Genomic DNA, 26162 nt, shown 5'->3' with positions numbered 1-26162 from the left:
TATATTAATCGTTTGGTCTATAAAATGTCCTAAAATGGTGAAAAATGTCAATCATGGTTCCCCAAAGCTCAAGGTGACATCCTCAAATGTCTTCTTTTGTCATGATCAACAGTCCACAACCCATCACTATCATGGAAGACTAAAGACATCTGAAAATATTAATTTTTGAAAAGCTGGAATCAGAGAATTTGGATATTTTTCTTTTAAAAGCTAATCAAAACAATTAATTGATTAACAAAATAGTTGCCAATTAATTTTCTGTCAATGGACAAATTGACTAATCTTTGCATCTCTAAAACACACAGAGCCACCAACAAGCTGGGGTAGTTTGTAAAGTATTGAGAGACCAACTAATGAATTGATGGTTTTGGTCTTTTAAGTGGATTTCTTGACCAAAACTATGTAGTACTTCCAGCCTTGTCCCCTTGGAGCAGCAGCTCTCAACCTTTTTGCTTGTGACCCCCTAAAATCAAGCTACAGTATTTAAGCTTGTGACACCTCATCACAGATTAAGGCCTCAGTGTGCCCGGCAAAGATCTCTGTTAATCTGTTAAAGTAGTTCTACTAAACAATCAGTGTGCAGATCTTTTGGGTGACTTCTGTCTTGATCCAGTACCTGTTAAGTTTTTTGTTTTTTCTGGACATGCATGCTCTTCACTCAGTCTGTCTCAGCCATTTTCAGACAGACAGCAGTTCAACTAAAAAGTGAATTCTCTGATTGTTTCATGTAAAAGGAATTTTAGAGGTGAAAATATCCATTATCTCAAAAGAAAAAAGAGAAAAAGAGACACTTTATCTGTCTTGTCTCTTTAAATGTCTTGTGAACCCTCTGATTTATTTACCACTGCCTTTAAGGGGACATATCATGACTTTTGTGATTTTTGTTTCAGCCAGAGGCTGAACTGAGGGGCTGCATAAAGGGTCAGTAAGATAAATAAGGAGCTTTGTAAACTATAAATCATGCAACAACATTCCAATAGAGGCCCAGAACATAAATACAGACCTGGAAATATGCATCATATGTCCCCTTTAAAGCATCAAATTTCATTCCTTATGTTAGAAACAATGGTTTAACAAAACAATCCAAACTCAAGGTGCACTTACTAGCTTTTCCTAGAGCTTCAATCATATCACAGTCTTCATCAGCCGATGACATTTGCTGAAAGCTCTTAAAAAAGCCAGTATATGGACTATGAGTTGGAATTGTTTTGTAAAACACAAAATTACTGAACAATTATTCATTCAATCAGTCCTGTCAGCAACTATGAGATGATGAGATGATTTATGATCAACTGATGACATTTACCACAAACACATTTTATTATTGACTTTAATAAGGACTTTACTGCCCGCTTTATTTAAAGTAAAGCCAGTTACACTTTCTAGAGATCCTGAAAGTAACCACACAGCTCTTTCATTCTTTGAACCGCCAGACATTACCATATCAATATATACACCTTAGGCACATATGTACAGTATGTGAATTCTGGCCATGCAGTACACCACACAGTAATTCAAAAAAACGAGAAGGCCATGTGCTCACTTTCAAACAAATAAGACAGTTTGAAATAAAAACACAGTTGTTATATACCATTGCAATTTATTTATCTATGATTTTTAAATAAGAATTTATAAGTCTTAAAATTCAATTTATCTTCATTCACAGTCGTATTACTGAAACCCCAAAAACAAAAACTCTGAATATGTATATATGTTATCTTTCAGGTAGTGGAATTAGCAGCAGTGGAAATGCACACCGGAGGGTTAGCACAGAAAAGAGTGAAGTAGAAGAGCAAATGAAGAAAAACAGCGTTTGCAGAGTTTTTAAGTTTTCTATCAGTGCAGTATGAAAAAAAAAAAAAAAAAAAAAATTTTTGCTTGGTTTCCAATAGTATATAAGGAATCAAGATGCACTCAGAACATCTGTTAATAAAGAAAACTGTACAATAGACCCAGAAGAAAAAAAAAAATTGACACTTAAAAATCTTGCTTCCATGGCATAACTGGTGCTTCTTTATGCAGATTACGGAGGTGTTTACAGTACTACCTCCGCTTGGCAGCTGGCCTGGTGCCCTTGCTGCTGCTGCCTGCCTTGCTGGAGCCCTTAGAGCCAGAGAAGAGTTTGGTCATGAGCTCGGAGACGTCTGGAAGTTCAGGGTTGGGGTTCAGCATGTTCATGGACTGCTCCATTTCCTGTGAAGATGGCAGTAAATACAAACAGCTGTCATGAACTGAGGGCTAAGGACAGACCGATGATCCTCACCGTTTTTAAAAATCCATCACAAAATGGATTTCACACACATCTCTCACAGTTATGATATGCTCACATATCATGGATTTAATACAAGTATTCCTTTGACTACTGATATATATTAAGTGCCAAATGTTAAATCCTGTATTAAACTGATCAAAATGAATCATCTGCAATTCAGAGACGTCATATGACACTTCATTTATACCCCACGCTCTTATGGATTTTTTTTTTTTTACCTTTCTCATCTCTGGGTCATTGGTGTTGACCACCTTGGGCAGCAGAACAATGATCAGCAGGGGCAGAACCATCATCATAACCTGCAGGAGCAACAAAGACAATAAATTAAACAACAGAGCCAGAAGCACAAGACTAATCTTAACAAAAGCATCTGTGTGGTGTGCACTCAGCTACTTATTTTTTTTTTTTTTACCATTGGATTCATAAGGAAGTCTGTCCAGCCCCAGGTTTCCCTCTTCATGAAGTAGCTGTGAGGGCCGCTAGCCCTGATTTGGAGAGGATACGGCTGGCGGATTACTTCTGAAGTCTTGATGTAGTTCACAAGACGCGCTCTATAAAATGACACATGGTTACTAAAGCGACAAGGTGCCTCTGAACAAAATTCCTGTGAAAAGTACATTGATGAACATAGCAGGATGATTCATGTGACATGCAAAATTATTTACATATGTTTGCCAACAGTAAGATCTTACCTCATTTTCCCCTTGGATGTGATATCAACACGCACTGGTTCGAATCTATAAGTCGGGGTAACGATTTCCACAACGTAAGATCCTGAAGGGACGTCATTTACAGCAAAACTCCCATCAGTTCTGGAACAAGAGATTATAACACAATAAAATTAGTGAAGGTTAAAAAAATTATATTTTACTGCCACACCTGTCTGTGCTCATAGAGGCTTAACAAATCAACTTATTGATCTTTGTTAGAGAAAAGGGGACCTTTACTCAAAAGGTTAGGTTATTTTCATGGAGTCTTTTTCTTAAAAAGGCAATCTCCATCAACTTCTGTCAAACTGCTACAATGAAATAAAGACCTCATTGTTTTCCCAGACATCTATGATGCTTTTAACAGCTTACCATATGAAACATGTATCTGTACATCACTGCCAACAATTTTGTACTTTTTTTTTTTTAAGGAAAAAAGTCCAAATTCTCTGATTCCAGCTTCTTAAATGTGAATATTTTCTAGTTTCTTTAGTCTTTTATGATAGTAAACAGAATATCTTTGGGTTGTGGACTGTTGGTTAGGATGGGGATGAGGATTTTGAAAATAGTAACATGGAGATAGCGGAAGGGGAGGAGAATGGCGACTGAAATTGTTGGCCAATGACAGGCTTATACCCACAGTCTACATCTGGTGAGTCAGACTAGGTTCACTACTGTGCATTATGTAAATTATGTGTGCTACGGATGTGTGCATGAGTGACTGTGTGGACTGAAGGGGTATTTAGTGAGGAGAACAGTTCATGATAATGTTAAATTTGATCTGAATAAATACATCATCCCACATATCATAAGGGCAGTGGTGGAAAGCATCTAAGTACATTTACTCATGTACTGTACTTAAATAAAATTTTGAGGTACTTGTACTCCACTTGAGTATTTCTATTCGATGTTACTTTGTACGTTTCAGAGGGAAATATTAACTCCACCACATTTATTTGACAGCTTTAGTTACTTTTCAGATGAAGATTTGACACAATGGATTATATAACAAGCTTTTAAAATACAACACATTGTTAAAGATGAAACCAGTGGTTTCCAACCTTTTTGTCTTTTAACGTCTTACAAAAAGCAGTGTGTAGTCGGGGTCACATTTCAGATGTCTATGAGTTGTTAACAGCTCCACCAAATAGTGATTTTTCCCTCTAAACTTCTCACATGGTTTCATTTCAATAAATGTTCAAAATATCCAATATTTCACCAAAGATCAAAGATTAGAGAAAAAGTCCAAAAACTGAAAACAGATTTGTGTATCAGAACTTTGTCTTTTCTTCTTTCCTCTCCCATTAATCATCTCACGACCCCTCAGATTTATATGGTGACCCTTTAGAGGGGCCCGACCCCTAGGTTGGGAACCACTGCACTAAACTAGCTAAATGTATATAAAGTAGTTGAAACCAGCTCCACCTCCAGCAGCTACAACAGTAACATGCTGCTCTAACACTGATGCTTCAGTATTAATAATCTACCATGTCATATATAATAATATATCAGTCAGAGGGACCAAACCACTACTTTTACTGTAATACTTGAACTACATCAAGCTCATAATACTTATGTTCTTTTACCTATGTAGGATTTTTCATGCAGGACTTTTATCTGTAATAGAGTATTATTACATTGATATATTGGTATTTTTACTTCTTCCCATTGCAGTAAGAGTAGTATGAAACTGATAAAATGTAAATTCTTGTTTATTTGTTTTGTAGGAAATCTGTGACTTTTCTGTTGTTATGACAGCAACAACAGATTGGCTTGTTATGGCTAAGGTTTGTTATGATAACCGGCTCAGCTGACGTTACCTAACGAGCCTTAAAGGAAATTAACGGTTAAATTAAGTGACAGGTCAGTAATAATGAAATAGCCGTGTTGTTGTCCCGATTGGCAGAAGTTAGTTACATCCACGATTATTAAGCTGTTAATTACTTAGAAGAGTCAGGACCTGCCAGCTGCTAGCAATAGCAGCTCAGGCAAACGTTTAGCTTAGCTGGCTATGCTAATGCTAGTTAGCCCGGGTAGACAGTATAACTGTGGATGTTTCTCACCTCAAAAAGCCCACATATTCTTCTCCTTCCACTAAGACCCGAGCTGAGGAAACCCAGTCTTGTGTTTTCACACCCGGGACTATCGCTCTCCCCTCGATTTTGAAGCGATCTCCGTTGGTCTGTGTGGATACTCCTGCGCCAGGCCCTGTGTCCATGTCGGTGAAACACCGCACCACGACGAGCACAGCCTGCATGAAAACCCACAACAGCGGCAGCTTTTCCCTGTGCAACATGTCGCCTGCCTTTGTTATTTAACTTAAAATCTAGTCTAACTATATGTGCGTCGACATGTATCCAAGAGCAGTTTGGAGAAGCAGCGGAAGACTCAGCTGTCTCTGCGGAGAAATGACGTCACGTCAAAAGACCGAAACTTTATTGTACAAACCGACAATGACACTTCGGTTGTTTTACTTCCTCTTTAAATGAATTTCTCTTTTCTCTTTCAAAACAAAACAAAAACTTTAGTGTTGTTTACAGCATTATAAATACATTTTGAAGCTGTCTGTTAAAGATGCCATACTATAATTTGAATGTAAAGACCCAACATTAATATTATTCTAAATGAATCAGTTGGACATGTTTTCTATTACGAAATCGCCGTTTTGGGATTGTTTGCTTGTTTCCTTCAAAATTTCACGTGTTTGATCAACTAAGATTACATAAAAACAATGTACAATATAATTAAATGCGGCTTTTATTATTATTTTTCTGCTGCTTTCCTGTTCTCGTCATTTCCTAAGACTTGTGTGTGCGCCCTCCATTTACACTATTTAACACTTGTATTAAAATTAATTAATTAATAAAGTTTTGGCAAAAAAAAAAAAAAAAAAAAAAAAAATACAGACTACAAACAAGTTAACCCAAAAAACCCGTTTGACCGCCTTGGAAGACTTAGTGAACAAGTTCACTGGGGAATAGCCATTACCTAAATACAATTATGTTATGTATGTATGTATGTATCATTAACAAAACATTTTAAGTAATAAGTGCCATAATCTAATTTATGTAAACCATTTTAATCTCCCCTTAATAAATTAATTAGGCTTTTCTTTGCTACAATATAACATACTAGCTAACACTGTGACAATAAATCATTTTAAATTTTTCTTTCTATGTATGAACAACAAAATAAGAACATAAAAGAATTTAGATTTTTATCAAATTTATTTAAAAGAAGATTAAAAGAATCACTTGTTTTTACATTTTACATTATACAGTCAAATGTCATATAAGGAGGCAAAAATGAAAACAAGAGGAGCTCTAATAACTTAAGACTGCTGCAGATTCAAGTTCCTGATTCCAAAGAACCCAGGATAAAACATCAAAACAGCGGAGCATTCATTACATCCACAAGTGCATTTGCATTCCATGGCAAAGAGTGGTGTAGTGAGAGACAAAGAGCTTGGCACTTCATAGAGCGACGTACATCCAGTCTCATGGAGGTCAGCTATGTGCCCCTTCACAAGACGGTCCACTTCAATGTGAAGCAGTCATTTGCTGTGTTTTTTTGTTTTTGTTTTTTTTTTTGCAGAAAAGCTCTCCTGGCCCCTTCTTAAGTGTCTCCAGCTTTAACTAAGGAGTCTGAAGTGTCACATTCAGTCCCAGTTAAGAGGTTTGAGTTTGAGGGGCAGAATGAACCAGTCCATTTCTCTGGCATCATTATCAGTTCACAACACAGCCATGATCCGGCAGTAGTGGTCACATCCTCAGAGTGCTACATTGACAACTGTCAGGGCAGCTGTGAGAGATAAGCCTCGATGGCCTGCAACATGGAGGGAACATCGCGTTAGTTTTCTTCACAGCTAGTGAAACATCCTGCATGCATTAAAATAAATTCAGTTTTACATAAACACAATGAATAAATCACAGTCCCAAGATGTTTCTGCACTTATATTCAATGTTTTTTTTCCCATTACACACAGCACAAGACACAGGATTACTCTGTAAATACCAACTATAAAAAAGTGTAAATTTTGCTTTCTGCAACTATTATTTGAAACGTTAAATTAGTAAAACTGTTTCCTCTAACAGGTCTCATGAATGGCCCTGAGATCATAATTTTTGTCTCATGGTTTGATGCATGAAACAGGATGTGAAGACGGAAAACAAATGAACCACAACCACAATACTGACTTGCAACCCATGTTACAACTGCTAATGCCATTTAGCTTGCGGAGGTTTTTTTTTTAGGATGGGAGTGGTTGGCTGTGTCCTCCCAAAATCAACAAGAGGTCGGAAAAGACAGCAGAAAGCGTGTGCAGTCTGTTAACGCTACTAGACAAAGTGTTCTTTTGGAAACTTTTGCATGGAGATAATGAATTAACTTTTTTATTCATGAATTAACTGAATTATTGCAGTTGTTTTAATTCTGTTTCTTTTGGATAAGATAAATTATACATAACGTGCATTTTTCATTTCACAAGACCATCAAACAAGTAACTTAGACTTGCATCTACAGTTGACACTGAGCATCTGAACAAAGACATTATCATGTTCCCCCTATATTTAAATTTTGATACATGGCAATTAAAATTACATTTTGTCATCAATCATTTGCAACTCTTCTAGACTTCTATAACAATCTACACCAACATATTTCCAGCTTTACTATCATTATAAAATTCCTAATAACTACTGCAATAATGGCATCTTCTCACCTTTGCCAGTTCTCCCGTAGATCCTGGAACCAAACACAACCTGGCTCCATCCTTCCACAAGTCCTTCAGCCGCTGCTTCATGACTTCAATATTCCTGCAATGCACATACAAGCATTACCATAACAGCATGTGTGCACATGGGACCCCCAACCCACTCTCTCTTCCACCCCTACTCTCCTGATACAAATGAATCACAACAGCTATCAGAAATGTATATGATGATCTTTTAACAAATATCTTCTAAAGCTGGACTCATAAACTCAAAAGCTTTACATTAAATTACTACACCTGACACACATCTTTGAATGAAGAATGATCTCTCCTTCTTTACTTGTCACAATTCTTTATGCAACATCGTTTTATACACATTATGAGATTTAATATTCTAGTCCACATTTAAGGCAAACAAAGGTTTTAAAGTGGGTACAATTATGCTAAAAAAACAACAACATTCATCTCCTTTGTTTACAAGCAAGCACAAGTGGGTACAATTACCAGCCACTGCAAACGAGGAAAAACAGAGCTTTTGTGCCATTTTGTATTTTACTATTTAAAAAAAGATTCTTACTACAGCTGTTAGTACACTACATGTCATGAGAAAAGTCAGGTTGCAGTAGTGAAATCAACATGTAAATGTATCTGGCTTGACCCCATGAATGCTGACTCTTTAAACACACCAGTCAGGTATGTTTTTTATGGCGTAGTTCAGTATTAGTAGAAAGTACAGGAAGCATAAATAACCAAAAAAATGTCATAATATTTCTCAAAATATGTTTTACACCATAAAAAACACTATAGTTGTATTAGTAGGTCATTTCCCATCCATAAGAAACACAAACAGAAGGACAGAGTGCATCACAGAATGAGGCTTTAAAAAAGGACAGTTTTTAAGTTTTCAATTGTACTGACCAGCAGCATTTCCAGTCAAGTAGATGTTACAGTTAAAAGGGAAGTATCATGCATATTTCCAAGTTTATATTTACACTCTGGGGCTCTACTGGAATATCTTTGCATAATTACAGTTTTAAAAAGAACCAAACAATAGTAGTAGTAATCATTTCTTTTTTCTCTTTTTACTCGAAATGGAGACTTCTCAAATGCATCTGTGCATGTTTGAGCCCGAATCTGATCTGAAATATGTGAGTGGACAACAAAGGCTACCAACAGATGGCCATTTGTGGCCATGCACAAATGATCTGATGTCATCATGAGGAGGAAGTAAAGGTGACTTTGCAAACTAAACGTTCAGAGCAGGCCGAGGTCCGAGCTTTTCATTTGCAGGGCGCATTTTACATATTTTCACTGGGACTTTGACTATGTTTAACATAGATATCTCACATCGTAACAGTATTTAAATGACAGAAAATCACAAAAAGCATGATATGTCCCCTTTAAGTCATTCTCAGAATTTTGTTTACAAATGTATTTAAAATGCAGTGCCCACCTGTCTTCTGAACAACTGTCCCGCAGTCTTTTCTCATTCTTTGAAAGTTCTGGCCACCATTTCCTGATGATGGATTGAACCCAGTGTAAACCCACCATTATGTGTCTAAAAAAAAGACAGGTTAATCAGACCAGTTAGTAAAACTATTATGTCAGAGATGTCTATGAAGATTCTCTATCTACAACTCATAAAAGGCAAATGACTTTGCTGTTTTAGTCTTTCAGTGAGGTTTCAGTTCAGTTAATTAGTTGATCAGACTGGCTGAAGTCTCTTGGTTGAGTGAAGATTCAACTTTGAGACTGAAAAACAGCAAATCTACTTGCCTTTGATTTGTCAATATTTGGCAGATACTCAGTGACACTTACTCTTCATATTTACTGGCAAGAATCACTTTCACTTGGGGCATGAGGTCAACGCAGCATCCAAGTGATAAACATGGTGCTTCAGTTTGGAGACTGAGACAAAGAAAAAAGAAAGAAAGCTTGTTATTAGTAATATGGGCTGACAGAGAAAAGCAGATAGCAAAGTGAGTTCAAATAGTTGAGTACAGCCTCACACTTGCTGTGATTGTTGTTAGATACCAACCTTCAAAAACATTAAAACAAGCTGTTAAAGAGTTACAGAAATGTAATGCTTCCTGTAAATCATACCCTGACTAACACCTGTGTACGTATAACAATTTAGTCTGTTCCTCAAATTCAAAGTCTTTTTTGCTTTTTATATATCACATAATGTCTAAATACTTTAAGGTGGACATAAAAAAGAAGAAAGAGGCAATAAAGGACACTGGGATTTTCCTCTTTGGTAAACTGTGTTGCATTTCATATGGCCTACATTTACATGAAAGCAATGCCACAAAACATAATTTAGATTATACTACATTATTTAATTGAGATCTGCAGTACGGTGCAGTCAAACCATTACGGTTGAAGCTAAACCATTCAAAAGGGAGAAGTCATATAACGCCCGGGTGAGACTTACTTGTTTGTTAAGACAGGTAAGCAGTCAAGCAGCACCCCTGTGTCTTGAATTCTGGGAAACCAAAAACATGATGAGGTATTATCCTGTGCTCACAGAGTGGACAAAATTCACCATAAGGAAGTGTAAGTGGTCAGTGTTTTACCTTATTAGATAGGCCACTAATTCACTGGCATTTCTTCGCCATAGTGTTTGGGCTACTTTTAGTCGAAGATTCCTTCCAAAAAGGACGTGAGTCATAGCTTCATGGTCCTTTGATAGCTACACAAAAAGACAAAGAGGGAATTCAGTGTCAGCAACAGTGCGGCAAATTTTATCAAAACCATGAAAGAATCAAAAGCTTTGACATTACACAGAGAAGGAGAATTAAGGTGCACTTTTTTTTTTTAAATATACCCTACAGCTCCGCTCTGTCTCTTACTTCAGTAAAGTCGCTGTACTTGGAGCTGGCCCCTGCCATCTTGGAGGCCTCTGCAGAGTTCACAGGGAGCCCGCAGTTGTCATTGTAGTGAATGCCCCGCACATCATCGGAGCACGTCAGCTCATTTTCTTTGTTGGCCATGCCGGGGTCACGGGCACGGCCTACATCTGATGTTTTGCGGTGCAGCTTCAAGCCCACCTCCACCAATGGGAAACCCTTCCTCTTGCAAGATGACAATCGCTTCGCTTTGCCTGGACTGTGCACTTGAAATCTGTGAGGAGAAAAAGTCGACATAGTCCAAACGCAAAGCTGAGTTAGCTTGGCAAACCATTAAATTCAAAGCCGCTGACATGGTGATAATGGTTATGGAAAGGTGCCTTAAATGGTCCAGTGACTGAAAGAGATTATCTGTGGGACACAGACAGTGAGTGAGTGATCATGATTAGATGAATCCCACAGATGTGGATCAGACACTCACCTTTCTTTATCTAATTCTTCCTTATTTATAATATCCACCTAAAACAAAAGGATAGGGGATGAGGCCACCACTACATGCTCTACTACTACAACAGCACTGCACTGTCACTTCACAGTCATCAGGATTTAAGAGACAAACTGGACAACTGTTTACACAATAAGCCATGATATTTGTTCTCCGTACCTGCTTCATGTTCTTTTCAGCAGAAAGATGCAGGCAAGATCGCAGAAGGCCATTGGTTTTATTCTGGTTGACCTTACAGGCTTCCCATTGCTTACCAGCTGCCATAATAAAGGACACTGTTGGACAAACAATTGTGGGGGGAAAAGTTGGTAAGTTAGTAATCTCATAGCTCAGCTTTCAACAAGGACAATAAGTCAGAATTACTTTTCGTGGCCTAATAACGTCTTGCTATGTAGCTACAGAGCACAACCTGCAGTGTGATTCTCAAAGACTGAACAATCAAATGAGATAAATATGTTGTTTTTCTTAGTGTCAAAGGCGTTGGCTGCTGCGATACAAGCATTAACGTTAGCTAGCTGAGCTGCAACATAATGCCATAACTGTCACTATCTGCTGATTTAAGTTGCGTTAGCATGTTTTCTAACATGCTACCAATAAGGCAACAGATGGTTGGAGTACAACACTGCATTTTGTTACGTCCTTCAGCTAAGTGAGCTAGCTCATTTTGCGAGCTAACTTTAAAGCCACGGTTAGCCATCTGTAGCTGTTAGCTTACAGCTCGACTATCACGTATACACGGAGACGTAGACATTGACCAGCTGGGCCGCTAGTGCGAGCTAACAGGCTAGCTAGCCTTCTAACTCAAGGAACATATGGCTTGATAAATGGTGCTTCAGAAATCATTTTAACGATTTAAGCAATAAGTTAAATACTAACCGATCCATTCTGTCAGACGTCTTGAAGTCTCCCGGGTGTGTAAAATCCCAAATGTGAAAAACTGGTTGAACTCAATAACAACTACTGTCTGCAGGTTTGCTAGCGTCTCTGAGTTTTGACCATTCAAATGAATACACCGCCGGTGTGTGGGGATTGTGGGATTGATTTTGGCAAAGAAAACCGGAGTTTTGGCGACGACTGCTGGACATTAAGTCACATAAGACACACATTAGTGCACTGTGGCGCCATCCAGTGTGCTGTAGTGTGTAACGCAGGTGTGCTGCGACTTGAGCTATTGAGTTAAAGAAAAGGTTCACAATTTTTCAAGTGTGTCTTAAAACAACAGTCAGGTGCCCATATGACCTATGTCGTGTCTTGGTTAAAAGTCTAGAGGCCGCATTTTTGACCAAATGGAGCTGAGACACAGAAGAGCAACTCAGGGTGGTGAACAGTGCAAGGCAATAATCAAGACAGGAGGACACAAATACATTGATGATTTTTTCCAGATCTTGATTTTGAAAATGTTTCTTAGTTGAAAGAAACAGGATTGGACTACTTTCTTTACATGCAGCTCAAAGTCCATGTGTTTGTCAAAGAAGACTCCTGAGTTTTTTGAGGCTCGCTTAACATTTGCTGCTGAAGGACCAACACACTGCTGTATTTATCCGAAATGCTCTCAGAGCCAGTTCATCTAATGGCGAGTATGAATAGGAGGGATAATTATGGCAAGAAAAACCTGTTTCAATGTTCATATGGGCACCTGACCGTTGTGTTAAGACAGACTTTAAAAATTGTGAACCCATCCTTTAACTATTGAGTTACAGTAACAACTCAGTCGCCCACCCTGTGCTGTGTGTATTCATTAGTATTTTAATGTGTGAAAGCTGCCAGCCTTAACAAGAAACAAAGACACCATGTGAAAGAGAAGAAGAGAAGACAGTGTGACAAAGAGTGACACTGAGATGTATATATACGCTGGATCCTGCTGTCAGTGTCCAAAGCAATTATTCATTCCTTTCAAATGGCCTTGTGTAACAGTGGATATCTGCAATTGCTGTTTGTCTGGTTTGACATGATAAATGAATGATGTGGTTTTTTCATTGTGTCATGCACAACCAAGTCCAGCTTCCATGGCCTTACGTAATATCATAAATGAATACAAACCAGATGCAGAATCAGTGCATATGTTTTCAAATGACACCACAAAGAGTCCAAAACTAAAGACCCAATTTTTGCTATTGAAGAAATCAAAATAAAGATGAATTGATGATGATGACTATCTGCTTTATTTTTCACATGTTTAAAGTTAAAAAATATTCAAAGTTAGCAGACCTAAAGACAAACCAAAAAAACCCCAAATATTCCCACTTTTGATCATCTGTACATCAACAATCGATAAACTACTGATCTGAACTGAGCCATTTCATGAAAAACTGACACTCTTAAGTCATCATAGTACGTACAATACAGAAGAAAATAGGACTTACTTTTCACTTCTCCCAATCACACAAATAATTTTCCTTCTGAATTGTTTTGAATCTGCCAGCCTTATTAGCCAGAGGAAGAATACCAGTTCTTAACTGGGAAATTAAAGATTTTTGGTTTCTAAAGAAGCAAGATGTAACATATAATTCAGAGCCATATTTTTTGTTTGATCTGAATCCACAGTGACCCATTGGACAAAAGTTGTCAAGTTTGTAAATCAATCAAAATGATGCAACCAGCCATCTTGCTTTTCCTCTCTGAAAACCTTTGAGAAGAGGCAGCTGCTGTCAAAACAATTAAAAACTATACTTATGTACACCTGAATGTGAGAAAGTGAAAAACTCCTGCACGCTGTCTCGTTTTCTGATGACACCTGATGGAGGTTGTTAAAACCAAAATGTTGCATGAAATGAATATGACATAAAACACCAGTAAGTGAGACAACGTGAATTTCTGCCTTTGACAGGACTTTTCCATACAGATCATCTACTTTTTTGTGTCTCACAGTCAAATGATCCGATCCCGAAGCAATGTTCCTTAAAAAAGGAAACAGGAGCAAACAAGTTACACAACTGAATTAACATGCAGCCGAGAAAACAGAATGTTTTCTTGTTTTAGCCCCTTGCATCTTCGATGTGGTCTGTTTTTTAAAAAATCTTTTCTTCAGTTCTTACTTTCCTTGCAACAGAAACAAAGTCACAGAAGAGACGTGCAGTTCACCTCTCGAGTCCACTGGTCTTTTTATCATCTAAAAAAAAGTAGGGATCTTTGGCATATTTTGCGGTTAATTGTGGTAGAGTTCAGTATTTAAACACCTGAAGAGTGTCAGGATTGCTTATTAGGTTAAACCTGTTTTAACAGGGTATGACAATACTTTCCCTATGAGTCAGGTATGGTTTCGCTACAGAATAATTGTGCATGACAGCATGCAACAAAAAGCTGACATGTACAGTACATGTTATTGAAAAAGGAAATAACCAAATGAATAAAATCCATTTTGCCTTCAATTGAGTTTGCTTTTTGAATGTGAATTTATTTTTGTTTCGCTTGGAACTGAATAATTCATGAATTGACCTCTAAGTCACTGAGTTTTACAGTCATCAAATTCTCTTCACCGCAGGGCCTTGAGCAGTGTATAAATTATGGACGGATATTGGCAGTTTAGGCCTTATGAATTTGTTTGAGCACAAACAAAAAAATAGTTTGCTGTCAGCAGTATTTTGCTTTGGAAATATATGTGACACACCTGCTCAAAGACAATCTCACTCAACCACAAACAGAGTGAGAAAATGGATTTCTGCAAATGTAAATCTGCTACAATTTGTACACTGAAGCATGAGCATGTAGTACATACAGCACATAAATACCACAGCAGGAAAGATTTTTCTTAATCTGATGAAGGTTTTGGAACCAGTCCTCATGGTCACACATTTTGTGTAAGGTGATAAATGGAAAAAATGGAAAAAAAAACCAAAAAAACAAAGACTTGATGAAGATCCGTAGTATTTAAATATTACATTAAAATGGTGGAAGTCTACTGTGAAAACTCTTTCTTTCTTTGCATGACCATTATCAAAAAACTAACTTTACTACAAGCCATTTTATCTTATATAATATATTATATGAAGGTCTTTATTGAATGAATGTTGTCTGTCACCACAGAAGGCAGTTGTGCACTCTTGATCCTGCACTTCCTTTTCACAACATCATTCATTTCACAAGTGTAAGTGAGTGATTCTGGCTGCTCTGTTATGTTATGAAGGAGGAAAATTTCCTGGCACATTTTAGATACCCTTAGCGGGCAATGTAAATGCCAAAAAATACAAAGCAATTCTGAGTGATTGCCTTCATCACCTGAAGCATTTCTATCCTGTCGGAGGTGGAATCTTCTCAGTATGGTCATTGATAGGGATGAAAATGTAAACAGTGGCCATGGAAACACCATGTTCCACAATTACAAGCAAAACACTCCATGCCAAGTCACATTGAGGGAGATCATAGTGGTCCAACACCCTTAATGTTGCTGTTTCCTTTATTTTGGAAGTTAACTGTAATTACCTTGTACAAAATCATGGCTGACTCTTTCCCCAGACAGCCACAGAAATGAAAATGCCCGGTGGCTGTTTCTGTTTTAGCAAATCCAAGAATCAGAGTGCAGCTGTACGTACCAACCCAAACATACCAATTCTTGGAGATACAAATGAAAATAAACCAAAGTATGAGAAATTCAAACTGTGCTGTTGGTATGTATGAACAACATCCAAATAAAATTCTTCCAGTCAGTTTGATGGAAGTATAATTAGATTTTGGTAAATCTTGGTAAATGTTGTTGTGCAGCAGTAGTCTAAAGAATTTAAATCACATTTTAGCCACCATCATATGATGTGGCTTGACAAAACAACACTGCTGTAACATTCAACAAAATTCAGAAAGAAGAATTCTTAAAGAATAAGTCTGGAATCAGAGGCACTGGTGGAATACTACTAAGTTTATTAAGTGAGTAAGTACATTTGAAGTACTTGTACATTTCTTGAGTATTTCCATTTTTTGCTACTTTGTACTTCTACTCCACTTTTTTCAGAGGGAAATATTGCAGGCTACTTTTTACTCCACTACATTTATTTGTCACTTATGGTTATTAGTTACTTTTCAGATCAAGATTTTACATAAGATAATATATTTAAATAATCTAACTGTTGTTTCAACTGTCTGCTCTTCTCTTTTTAAAATGTGTTATGCACTTTGAGCTGCATTAGTGTGTGACTGGTGCTATATAGATAAATATATTATTATGATGACTATTATCATTATAAAACATAAGATACACTTATAATTAATATGATGCAGTACAGTATTTCTAGTAATCTACCCAAAGTGTCTAAAATTGGCTCCATGTTGATGAACTACAACAGAAAAATGATCTTACATGTTTTTGTTGGTAATAAAAACAAACAATACAATATACTATAATAATATAACACCCTTAAAGAAGCCAATCTGCAGAATGAGCACTTTTGATATTTTAAATACATTTTTCTGGTAATACTTCCATACTTTTACTTAAGTAACCTTTGAAATTCGGTACTTTTACTTGTAATGGATTATTTTTAGTCTACAGTATTTCTACTTTTACTTATGTAAAGGATCTGAATACCTCTTTCACCAGAGGCTAACATTTGATGTGGCTGTGCGTATATTTCAGCAGTCAAGGTAAAATACAGATGAATAAGAATGAGAGCCATGCTAGCAGCTCTGTGAAGCTTGTATTTTGCGCTAAATGCAACTTTAGCATGCTAACATGTCAATGTTTAAAGATCTGGTATTATGCCTTTTTTGACCAATTTTTATAAATACTGAGTCTATTTAAAACATATCTGTGACATTTTATTCACCAAAAGTTGTTTAGATTTCTCTAAATCCAGATTTCCTTACAGCCCAAATCCCCCTCTGTCCTCTAACAGGCTGATTTCGAAGCTATTTACATAAAATCAGCAATATTAACACTAGAACTGCCATGGGGTAAAATTTACCCATGACGATTTTTCAGTTGTATGTTACTATGTTTTAATAAAATATGCATGTCCCCCAGTCTTTGACTTTTCCTAAATTAATGTTGTGCAGCGTCCCCTATTGTTAAAAATAGCGAAGATGAATCACAGGCATTTATACTTATAACTGTCACCAGGTAAAATTTACCTGTATATGAAATGCATTTATTTCCTTGTGGTTTATGTTCACACATTCGAAGTTGCTGGGCAGCAGTATTTGTTGGAGTGTGTGATCTGACAACTATGTCAAGTCATAATTAAATTATAAAAAGAGCAGAGGAGAATGACCTGCAAGAAAACCTTCGCTAAGTGCCTGAAATGCAGGGAAACTGTCTGTGGGAAATGCACAGGTAAGGTGCTGGATGTCTGCTCAGAGTGTGTTTTAGGGACACATATAATCACATGTTCAAAGAAAGATGATTTAGCCTACTCTCAAATGTTCATTGTGTGTAAAACTCATTTTTAGTTGTTAATTGATTATTCTTTATTTTTGTTTTGCCATGTTACCGTTTATCGTTTATAGGCTATTTGACCTAATTTGCCCGTTGTCTTACTCTGTTTTCATGAATGGAACATCTAAAAGAAATATACTGTATATTTGTGTTATGATGTTATAAATTTAAAAAGCTTTAATGGTTATCTCAAGTTTCTTGGTGATGTTCTCTTATTCACACATTGTTGAAATGACTAAATTAATAATTGATTAGGTGAAATTGTATGCTTGACTTTGTCATGTTGATTTTGCTGCAACATTAAATCACCCATAAGTGTGGTGGTTGTTTATTATAAGTATGGCTCATTATTGCTCATTTGGGGTATTTAATTCAGTTCAATTCAATTCAATTTATTTATATAACACCAAATCACAACAGAAATGATCTCAGGGCACTTTTCACAGCTCATGCTGAAGCTTCCTGCATATTTGAGGTAGTAACAGGCTCCACCTCAACACTGCTTGCTCTTGAGCCATGAATTTCAAAATTTCAAATAACTTAAAAAGACAGAGGAGATAGAACTGAGTAATTTTACAGCACAGGAGGACCCACCATCACCCTAATCCATCCCAATGATATTTTTTCTTGTTTTCCACAATACCAGCCCTTTAACAGGTATAATGTTTACCATGTTCACCTTAGTTTGGTCCGCTAGCATGCTAACATTTACTAGTCAGAAGTACATTTGATTATAACCTAAACTGTTGGTCAAATTACATTTTTGGCCTGATGGTGGCACTACAAAAAAAGTCAGGGGATCATAAAAGTAGAATTTATTCTGAGGTGGACATGAATGTCTGAACCAGATTTCAAGGCAATCCATCTGATAGTTGTTGAGATATTTCAGTCTGGACCAAAGTGGTGGACGATATAGCATAACAAAAAAATTAGGAATTTGACACCCTTAAGATATGCAGAACAAAACAAAATGTGTTGTTTTGACAAAGTTTAAAGATCCCCTCCAGAATATTAAAACATACAAAAATACTGTTAACAATATTGCGTGTCTGATATGGTTTTCCAGAAAAAAGTATAATTACCATGTTAAAATCCTTAAGATGGCATCTACCCCTTCTCCCTCATTAAAATTCCACAATCTATGAATATGTAACTATTTCATGTCAGAAGTTTAACTGCTGGACACAAGATGTCTCCAACTTCACTGTAAAGTCCATTCTCAGTGTTTGTGCACTGGAGGTTTCAAGTTTCCACATCACACTTGTGTAAATAGAATATTGGATCATGATTGGCTTCCAAACTAGTTGTGATGTCAAAATTCATGCTTACAGGCCCACCTCTTCAAATCAGATTATCAATGAGCACAGAGAGAGAAGGATGTGAAAACAGCCTTCTGATGTCAAACTCTGCAGATACATCATTCTGTACAATGAAGCTCAAACATCAAACTGTAAGAACAAGAAGAAAAACACATTTTTGAGTGGAGGGGGACTTTAAGCAATGTATTTGCTTAAAAAACAGAGAATGTCACAGTGTTTTTTATTTGTATTGAGCCTTATTGTGCTTGTCTTGACATTTTCTGCGAGCATGTACAGTACCTAACCATTATAGCGAGTAAGTTAGTAAAGTGACCCAAACTTTACTTAAAAACAATTGACTGAGCAGTTTTGAAAGTGTTAGTAAATGCTCACTTTTAAAAGTCCTGGGTGCTGGGTGTAGAGATGGGGTTGAGTAATGTGAGAAAACGTTATAGTTATAGTTAGAAACAAGGGCTACTTTCTTGGATTATATTACATGTACAGGTGTTCATAATATTGTTTCCACCCCTTGTTTACCTCACAGTGGTGGTTTTGTAACATATAGCAGCAAGGTCTGCTTAAACACATGTTAGCTGTTACAGAGTCCATCATTTTGCTTTGATACAAATGAGCATACAGATGTTTTATCTTAACATTGAGGCAGATTAAATCATCGTAACTAAGTAATGCAATTTCAATTTAACCCTCAGCAAGTTAAATTAAGCATTCCTTCTGTATTTCTGAGAATAAAAATAAAGGGTCCTATATCCATAAACCACATGTAAATTCTCAAATGCACATTCACAGCATTGGTCATACTTCATAACCCACTTAAAATGGAATATCTATACTTTATATCTTCCCATGTTCTAAATAATGATATGACAATAAATATTTAACTGCAGCCACAATCCATAGTGTCAGAAGGACAAAGCTGATATGAGACTTTTAAGTGACTCAGCATACAGTGGGTTTTTTTTTGTTTGTTTGTTTTTGATTTCAATTGTACAGCATATTGTGTGTTTGATAAGTTCAAATTTACTATATAAGCTCACAAAAGGAATCTGAGCAGACACAATCTCACCTTGGCCTTTTCGTAAACATCCATTTTTCTAAAACATGGTCCACTAACTCTGACTCTCCCGGACAAAAGCAGCCACCCACAAAGTCAGTAAGAGTATTATGAGATTTACATTAGCAGGGAAGGATTTACAGTATACGACAAGGTTTCATCCAGATAAAAAACAGAGTGCTTGTTAGCATCTGTGAGTGTTGTGAGTGTTAAAAATTTAAGCCCTAATTTCTATGAGGTGCAGGAAAATTCCCTTCATAATAACTAAACGCTAAGACTTTCATAGTATGACGTGCTCATTGCTACGATGCAGCATGACTTGTAAGCATGAATTGACAATTTTCAAAGCAAAGTTTTTTCGGTTGTTTTCGGTGACACATCAATGAACCTGTGTTATTCAGTCAGTTTTGCTACAAGCTTATTCTCATATATCCAGCAGCTGGCGTATCCCACCGTACATGTTTAACTTATCTCGGTAGCAAAAGGGCTACCTAACCAATCACACCAATTAGAGAAAAAAAATAGTTTCAGTTGCTAGAGCTGGTACTACGCATTTCATGGTTGATGAAGTCCAGTGCCAGTGCTGTGTCCTTGAAAGAATGTTCCTTGCTCCCTGGGAGAGTGACATGTAGTGTAGCTGGGAACTGCAGGCCAAATTTGGCCCCATCAATGGATTTCAGTCACTTCTTCATGTCCCCAAACACTGGCCTCTTCCTCATCACAGCAACAGTATAATCAGGGCAGATGTGGAGGTTCTTCCCTCTATATATTAGGGAGCTCTGACTGGACTTGTGTAGTATCTCATCCCTCTTATGAGTATAGTGCACCTGCATAATGAACACACGTGGGGGCTCTTCAGGTTTCGGATTTGCTCGTGGAGATCTATGGGCTCTGTCCAGGAGGGGGGCTTCATTTAGGTTTGGGACCTCTTTCAGAGGTTGAAAGACAAACTGTATGGGCTGTCCGCTCTCTGTCCCTTCCTCAACCCCAGTCAGTCGCAAATTATCCCCCCTGGAGCAACCCTCAAGGTCCTCACGTTTGGCCTGCAGGTCCCTCACCCCACCTTGAAGTTGGCCTACGGTGGTGAGGAGCTGGTTGACACAGTCGCCAGTGAAATCAGCAGCTTTCTCTTGCTCCTTCAGTCGGGTATCATGTGAAGTTAGCAAGGCCTGCAGGCTTGTGACCGATGTTGTTAACTCACTTCTCACAGAGTCGATGTCCAGTTTAATATCAGCCTGTAGGTCCCAAATTGCTGCCCCAATTTTTGCATAAATATTGTCCTGGAATGAGTCAAGTGGCTGGGAAAGCATCTTCTAAGTTAGCATCTTGTCGCTATCTGAGGCCTCGGGCTCGTCTGGGCTCTTGGTCACTGCTGCTGATGCTGTGCCTGAGGAGGCAGCATGTCATTTCACCGATTGGTGTCTAGTACTTGAAGCCGCCTTTACAGTCTTGAAGCAGTCCCACCTTGCTATATGATGTTTACGAGACTTGATAGCATCAGAATTAAACTCTCACTGTTGTTTTGACAGATTTATATTAAGTTGTAAAGTTAACCTTGTAGGAGCTCGCGGGAGATGCATCTACATCATAACCTCTGCCCAGTTTTTCTACAAGCTAAAGAACAAAATGGAGCCTATCCAGTTTATTGGACACTCCAACTTTCAGGAGGTTTGGCATGATAATCAATTCAGTAAGTTGCTCTTTCAAGAGCTCTTGCTAACTCTTAAGCAGACAACATGCAGCAAGTTAGCTGACTATAGCATTTAACTCAAAGGACTGCTGTCTGTAAGTATAATCTAACAGAGCTACTTGTGTGACTGTAGAATCTAGTCTCATAAATTTATTCAACACTCTTATCAAAATGACAAATTATCATAACTCATCAGTCATTAGGGCTGTCAATCTAACGTCAAGATAAAGCACTTTACAAAGTGTGAAACAGTGGAAGCCATTAACAAGTTGAAGCACAGAGCTCCTTCCCTTGGGCCGACAACAAACAAGCTAACTAATCTGCTACTTTCTCTTATCAAGAGATTGAGAGGACACGCTACTGAACTTGCTAAAACCAATCAACCTTACTCCCTAATTTGCCTTTTCCTGTGTCCCTCCAGCCCTCCATAAAAGCCTCCAGACCAAGCAGCAAAAAAAAAAAAGCTTTGGCCTGCTGCCCTTGAATTTACTCGGAACCATCAAAGCTTAATGTCCGTAATTGTGTTGACATTATGTAAGACTGTTTTGAGAGGTGCTTCACACACAGCATCTCTGTTCTCAGGGCGGCTCTCTGCCACGATGAAGGAATTGCAGTCCTTGTCCAAAGAACGCAAACCAAATAAATCAAAGGGATGGCAAAGATCTCAGGAAGGAAAAGGTGGCAGCGATTTCAGCATTCCTGTCATATGATTCAGGAACAGATACCCAGGACAGGACTGAGTTGCTGAATTTCTCAATTTACATTATCTTCTACAGATCCTTTTGATCTATGTTGTACCTCCTCTCATGAGGCAGCAGAAGACATGCTGATGTAATTTTATCGAGGTAATGATGTCTAACACACATCAGCTGTATGGCTGACTGTGGGAATGTTTCCATACGATGTCAAAAATTCAAGGACTTCAGGAAATCACTTGGTTGAAGTTGTTTAGACTTCACCATGTTCAGATATTTATCTCACACATTTTGAGCAGCAACTATTTTCTTGTAAGTATTATTCCATTCTCTGTGCACAGTTTTGTTCTCTTGCGGCAAAGAAGAGATATTGCTAGTGAAAGAAAAAGTTGGCACACTTTAATGGCCTCAAATCTTCATAAAATTAGGGATTGTAACCAATTTATTTGTTGGTCAACCAACCGATTTTGCATTTGTTTGTTGAAAGCAATCTGACAGATTTATATTATTGGTGTGCTGAAGGTTTCTACCAACCACAGTCATTCATACAGAAACCAAACACATGCATCAAGTGTCTGAGCTTCAAAACATCTACAGGAGGCCACAAAGCACAGGTCGAATGTTTATGTCATGCTGTAAGAATGACATGCCATCCAGCCTGTCTGGTTCTGTTTTCTGCCAAGTTTGTTTGCAGTTGCAGGCCGAGGTGCTGATTTATTTGAGCTCTACATCACTGGGGAGGTATGTTTGGATGAGTGGCAGATCCCTTTTGTTGTACTGAGTTGGGACATACACATCTCCTTGGTCCTTTACAGCAAACAGATGCTGAATGTATGAACTCCTGTGACCTCATTTCTACACTAGATGGCAATGTTTGTCTGTAGCTGCTGGACATCTGGCTGGGTGTCTAGACAGAGAGTCTTGCTGCCAGCACTTGTGGGATCCAGCCGTTCAGTCCACCTTGGATGGTCTCACAAAGATTTTTACACAGTCACTGGGCTGCCAAAGTCTCTATCCCCAAGAAGCCTCAAAGCTTACGCAAAGAAAGTCACACAGTGCACAGAGTGAAAGAAGAAGCTCACTGCTTCACAAGACATGGCAGGGAAGAGGTGATGTGGTTTTTCTCTCCTGTAGGCCCTTAATTTCTTTATGAGGTTTCAACATGTCTTTTCTAAGATCTATAAACCTACCTGTTTGAATATGGAAGAAGAGCACCTCACATCTACTTGGTCTTATAGTGTGCTCTTTGTGGGAGTGCATCTCTATCAGACTTTTTGATGTACCTGAGTAGGAGAAACATGGACACAGAGAAGTGTTTTGTTTTTTTTGTCATTTGGCATCAGACACAAACTATTGTAAATTATAGAGTGACTACTATGTACAGTGGAGGTGTAATTTGAAAGAATGTCATGCTGAAAATGAAGTGTTTTTAAAGGCCAGGTTCAACGCTCTACTAATAAGAGTAGATAAAGGCATGGAAACCTGCTTAAATGGAGAACAGGTGGCACATATGGTGGCAAGTATCACGTTGAATCTTTATTTGCTGATATCAAACATCAGCAGGTATTGTGGCTCAAGCTAACACCAACAAGAGGTGTTAACATAGCATAAAAGTGAACTACAAATGTAGGAGCTTTATAGTGTCTTTCAGCTTATTGTTTTGGTTTCGTGGCCCACAATTTTAGTGTTTTTTTACCAGTTTCACTGCTTTCATCAGTGTAATTTCCAGCAGCAGCCGGCTGTTTTCAGTGAATACACTCTGATAAATCCATTGTACACTATGTGTTCAGCACCAAACAGCTGACAAAGTTAATAATTAGCTGGTGACACATGGTGACGCATTTAGCAGCTAAAGAAGCAGATGTTCCTCTAAGGAGTTGAACGAGACCAACACAGAGCTAAAATAAGAGTGAATGAGGGTAACAACCTAAATAAGTTGTGTTTACCAGATGAATTGCCCCCAAGTGGCTAAAAAAATCAATGAATGCAGGTTTAAATACTGTATATTCCTTTGGCAAATTGCAAGTGTTGCCAAAGACAGTACAATACCTTTTCTATTTGAATTCAGTGTTAAACCATGTAACTGTTTACTAGTCTTCCTTGCTTGCCATGTTGTTGACATTCATGGGATATTTTGCTTACATAACCGTTAATTTGAGCCATAAGGGGCATGTGCCGTTTCTTGTGCCAAAGTGAAATGGAGCGAAGCTATCCCCATTTATCACTCAATGATAAAGGCTAAGTTGTTGTCCTGTCCTAACAGGTGTGGCAAAACAAACATGAGAGTGTTACAGATGTCAATCAAGCATTGTCTGTACATGTCCTCACAGTCTTGAGAAGAGATGTAATTGGGCAAAATAAGTGAAAACACCTGTGTGGGTGGACAATAGTGAAGGGGCTTTAAATGTGTACAATTGTGTAAAAATTATGTTGTTTTATTTTGTTTATTGTTGCTTTGACATCATGTCATAAACTGGGGATTGAGAACATGTGCTCAACTCATAAAAGGCTGTTTGATTTTAGTTGTCCTAGTGAAGGTAGGACATCTTGACTTATAGTCAAATGAAGAATCAAAGTTAGACACATGATTTGGGGGCAGAACAATAGTGCAGAATGCATTTAAAATGTGTGACTTTTATGATGGCTGCATTTGTACTTCTAAGAATTCTAAAGCATGAGAAGTCGTTAACCAGAAATGTGTGACATATTCTGTAGGATGTCTTTCATTATCATTTACTACCAGGACGAAGGGCAAAGTTTTCAGTAATTCAATTACACCACAGCACAACATCAAAACACGACACAAGTGATAACTCAAAGCCAAACCTCCTCAGACCATCACAAGCATGTTCACATAGTAACCCTAAATCTCAGCTGCTCTGTTCACATTTGACCTTTTACCCTGGACTGTCATTCAAGCATCTTACTTCCGTATTTTAAGGAGCCCCCTTCCACCCTTTCACAGTATGTGCTTATTATTCTATGATAACACATCTCATTTTGAGCACTTGCCTAACCATTTGAATTCAGGATATAAAACACAGGCTTGGCCAGTAATAATACGCTTGTGTACCTTCACGGCATGTGCACAAACCAAATGATGATAAAGTGCTCTTACACTGAAGCTGCAAACCACATTTCTTTGCATGTATGGATTATATGGCTGCACTGAGGATCTCCTTTTATTTATATTTTCCAGCCAAAGATTTATAGATTGAATCTGTTGGATGTATGTTTTGGCTTGAGGTCTTCGGAAATGTTCTCTACTGTGGTTTTTAATAGCACAGAGCATGAAATTGACTGGAATTAAATGCATCTATGTGCCATACCTCTCAGACAGAAATATCTGGAAAGGGCAGGTCTATTTGGAATGCAGGTTGACCCTACAGTTCGGACACTTGTTTTGAACAGTGGCATGGCTTGAGCTGGGCGAGGGGATATGGTGGTCTCTAAAGGCATTCAACTATACACCTCTACCCACACAAGGAGGTTGTTTGGAGAAGCAACTTGTTTTCATCAAGGATGAACTTGCTGCCTTAGGCTCTGTAGCGACTGACAAGACCAGTGCAATTTCCATCTTAACCCCCTCCCTCATTGCTCCCTGTCAGCTGCCTGTTTTGGTAACCCCAGGATCCCAACACCCTAACCTACGGGCCAAAAGGAGAGTGGCCCCATACAGGAGGTTAGTTGTCAAGTCAATATTCCAGAAAGAGTGATTTGCACCACTGACTACACTAAACAGTCTTTAATTTTAAAATGACTGCATGCATGCATACAACCCTGCACACACAACTGTATGAAGATGCAAATGGGTGGGAAGAGTCTTGGAAAATGGAAAAATTACACTAAATTACACATAGTCAGAATAAAAAAAATACAATAATAAGGTGGTCCTGTACACAAGAGGAGGGTGCAGTGTCAGATTCCTGCAGTTTGCCTGTTTTTGTGCCATTTTGCAGTTATATTTCACAACATTTATGTTATCCTCTAATAAACTATAGA

General features: G+C 37.9%; 2 protein-coding genes across 2 annotated transcripts; both read right to left on the bottom strand.

Annotated features, from left to right (window-relative positions):
* Positions 1 to 1296: 1296 nt before the first annotated feature.
* emc7b (ER membrane protein complex subunit 7b) lies at positions 1297 to 5416 on the bottom strand. Its single transcript, XM_067572422.1, has 5 exons — positions 5043 to 5416; positions 2965 to 3084; positions 2685 to 2823; positions 2491 to 2571; positions 1297 to 2193 (listed from the first exon to the last, which is right to left on the bottom strand). Exons 1-5 carry the CDS (start codon positions 5273 to 5275, stop codon positions 2044 to 2046), a joined length of 723 nt encoding a protein of 240 aa, XP_067428523.1. The 5' UTR covers positions 5276 to 5416; the 3' UTR covers positions 1297 to 2043.
* Positions 5417 to 6187: 771 nt separating this feature from the next.
* Positions 6188 to 12126, bottom strand: katnbl1 (katanin p80 subunit B-like 1). The gene is made up of 10 exons (XM_067572535.1): positions 11921 to 12126; positions 11204 to 11319; positions 11021 to 11058; positions 10543 to 10813; positions 10267 to 10382; positions 10125 to 10175; positions 9509 to 9598; positions 9144 to 9248; positions 7700 to 7793; positions 6188 to 6804 (listed from the first exon to the last, which is right to left on the bottom strand). The coding sequence occupies exons 2-10, from the start codon at positions 11306 to 11308 to the stop codon at positions 6772 to 6774; spliced, it is 903 nt and encodes a 300-aa protein (XP_067428636.1). The 5' UTR covers positions 11309 to 11319; positions 11921 to 12126; the 3' UTR covers positions 6188 to 6771.
* Between the last annotated feature and the right edge of the window lie 14036 nt (positions 12127 to 26162).

This window comes from Thunnus thynnus, chromosome 18 (genome assembly GCF_963924715.1).
Source record: "Thunnus thynnus chromosome 18, fThuThy2.1, whole genome shotgun sequence".
NCBI classification, from domain to species: domain Eukaryota; kingdom Metazoa; phylum Chordata; class Actinopteri; order Scombriformes; family Scombridae; genus Thunnus; species Thunnus thynnus.
The sequence above is the reverse complement of the archived record's forward strand: the minus strand, read 5'-3'. Positions and strand labels throughout refer to the sequence as shown.

Excerpts from the sequence above, each read along its gene's own strand:
- emc7b (XM_067572422.1), bottom strand. The coding sequence starts at position 5,275 with ATGTTGCACAGGGAAAAGCTGCCGCTGTTGTGGGTTTTCATGCAGGCT. Across the intron at positions 2,824-2,964 it reads ACATCCAAGGGGAAAATGAG|AGCGCGTCTTGTGAACTACA; the intron begins GTAAGATCTTAC and ends GTCATTTTATAG. Across the intron at positions 2,572-2,684 it reads ACTTCCTTATGAATCCAATG|GTTATGATGATGGTTCTGCC; the intron begins GTAAAAAAAAAA and ends TTGCTCCTGCAG.
- katnbl1 (XM_067572535.1), bottom strand. The coding sequence starts at position 11,308 with ATGGCAGCTGGTAAGCAATGGGAAGCCTGTAAGGTCAACCAGAATAAA. Across the intron at positions 11,059-11,203 it reads CTGAAAAGAACATGAAGCAG|GTGGATATTATAAATAAGGA; the intron begins GTACGGAGAACA and ends CTTTTGTTTTAG. Across the intron at positions 10,383-10,542 it reads AGTACAGCGACTTTACTGAA|CTATCAAAGGACCATGAAGC; the intron begins GTAAGAGACAGA and ends CTTTTTGTGTAG.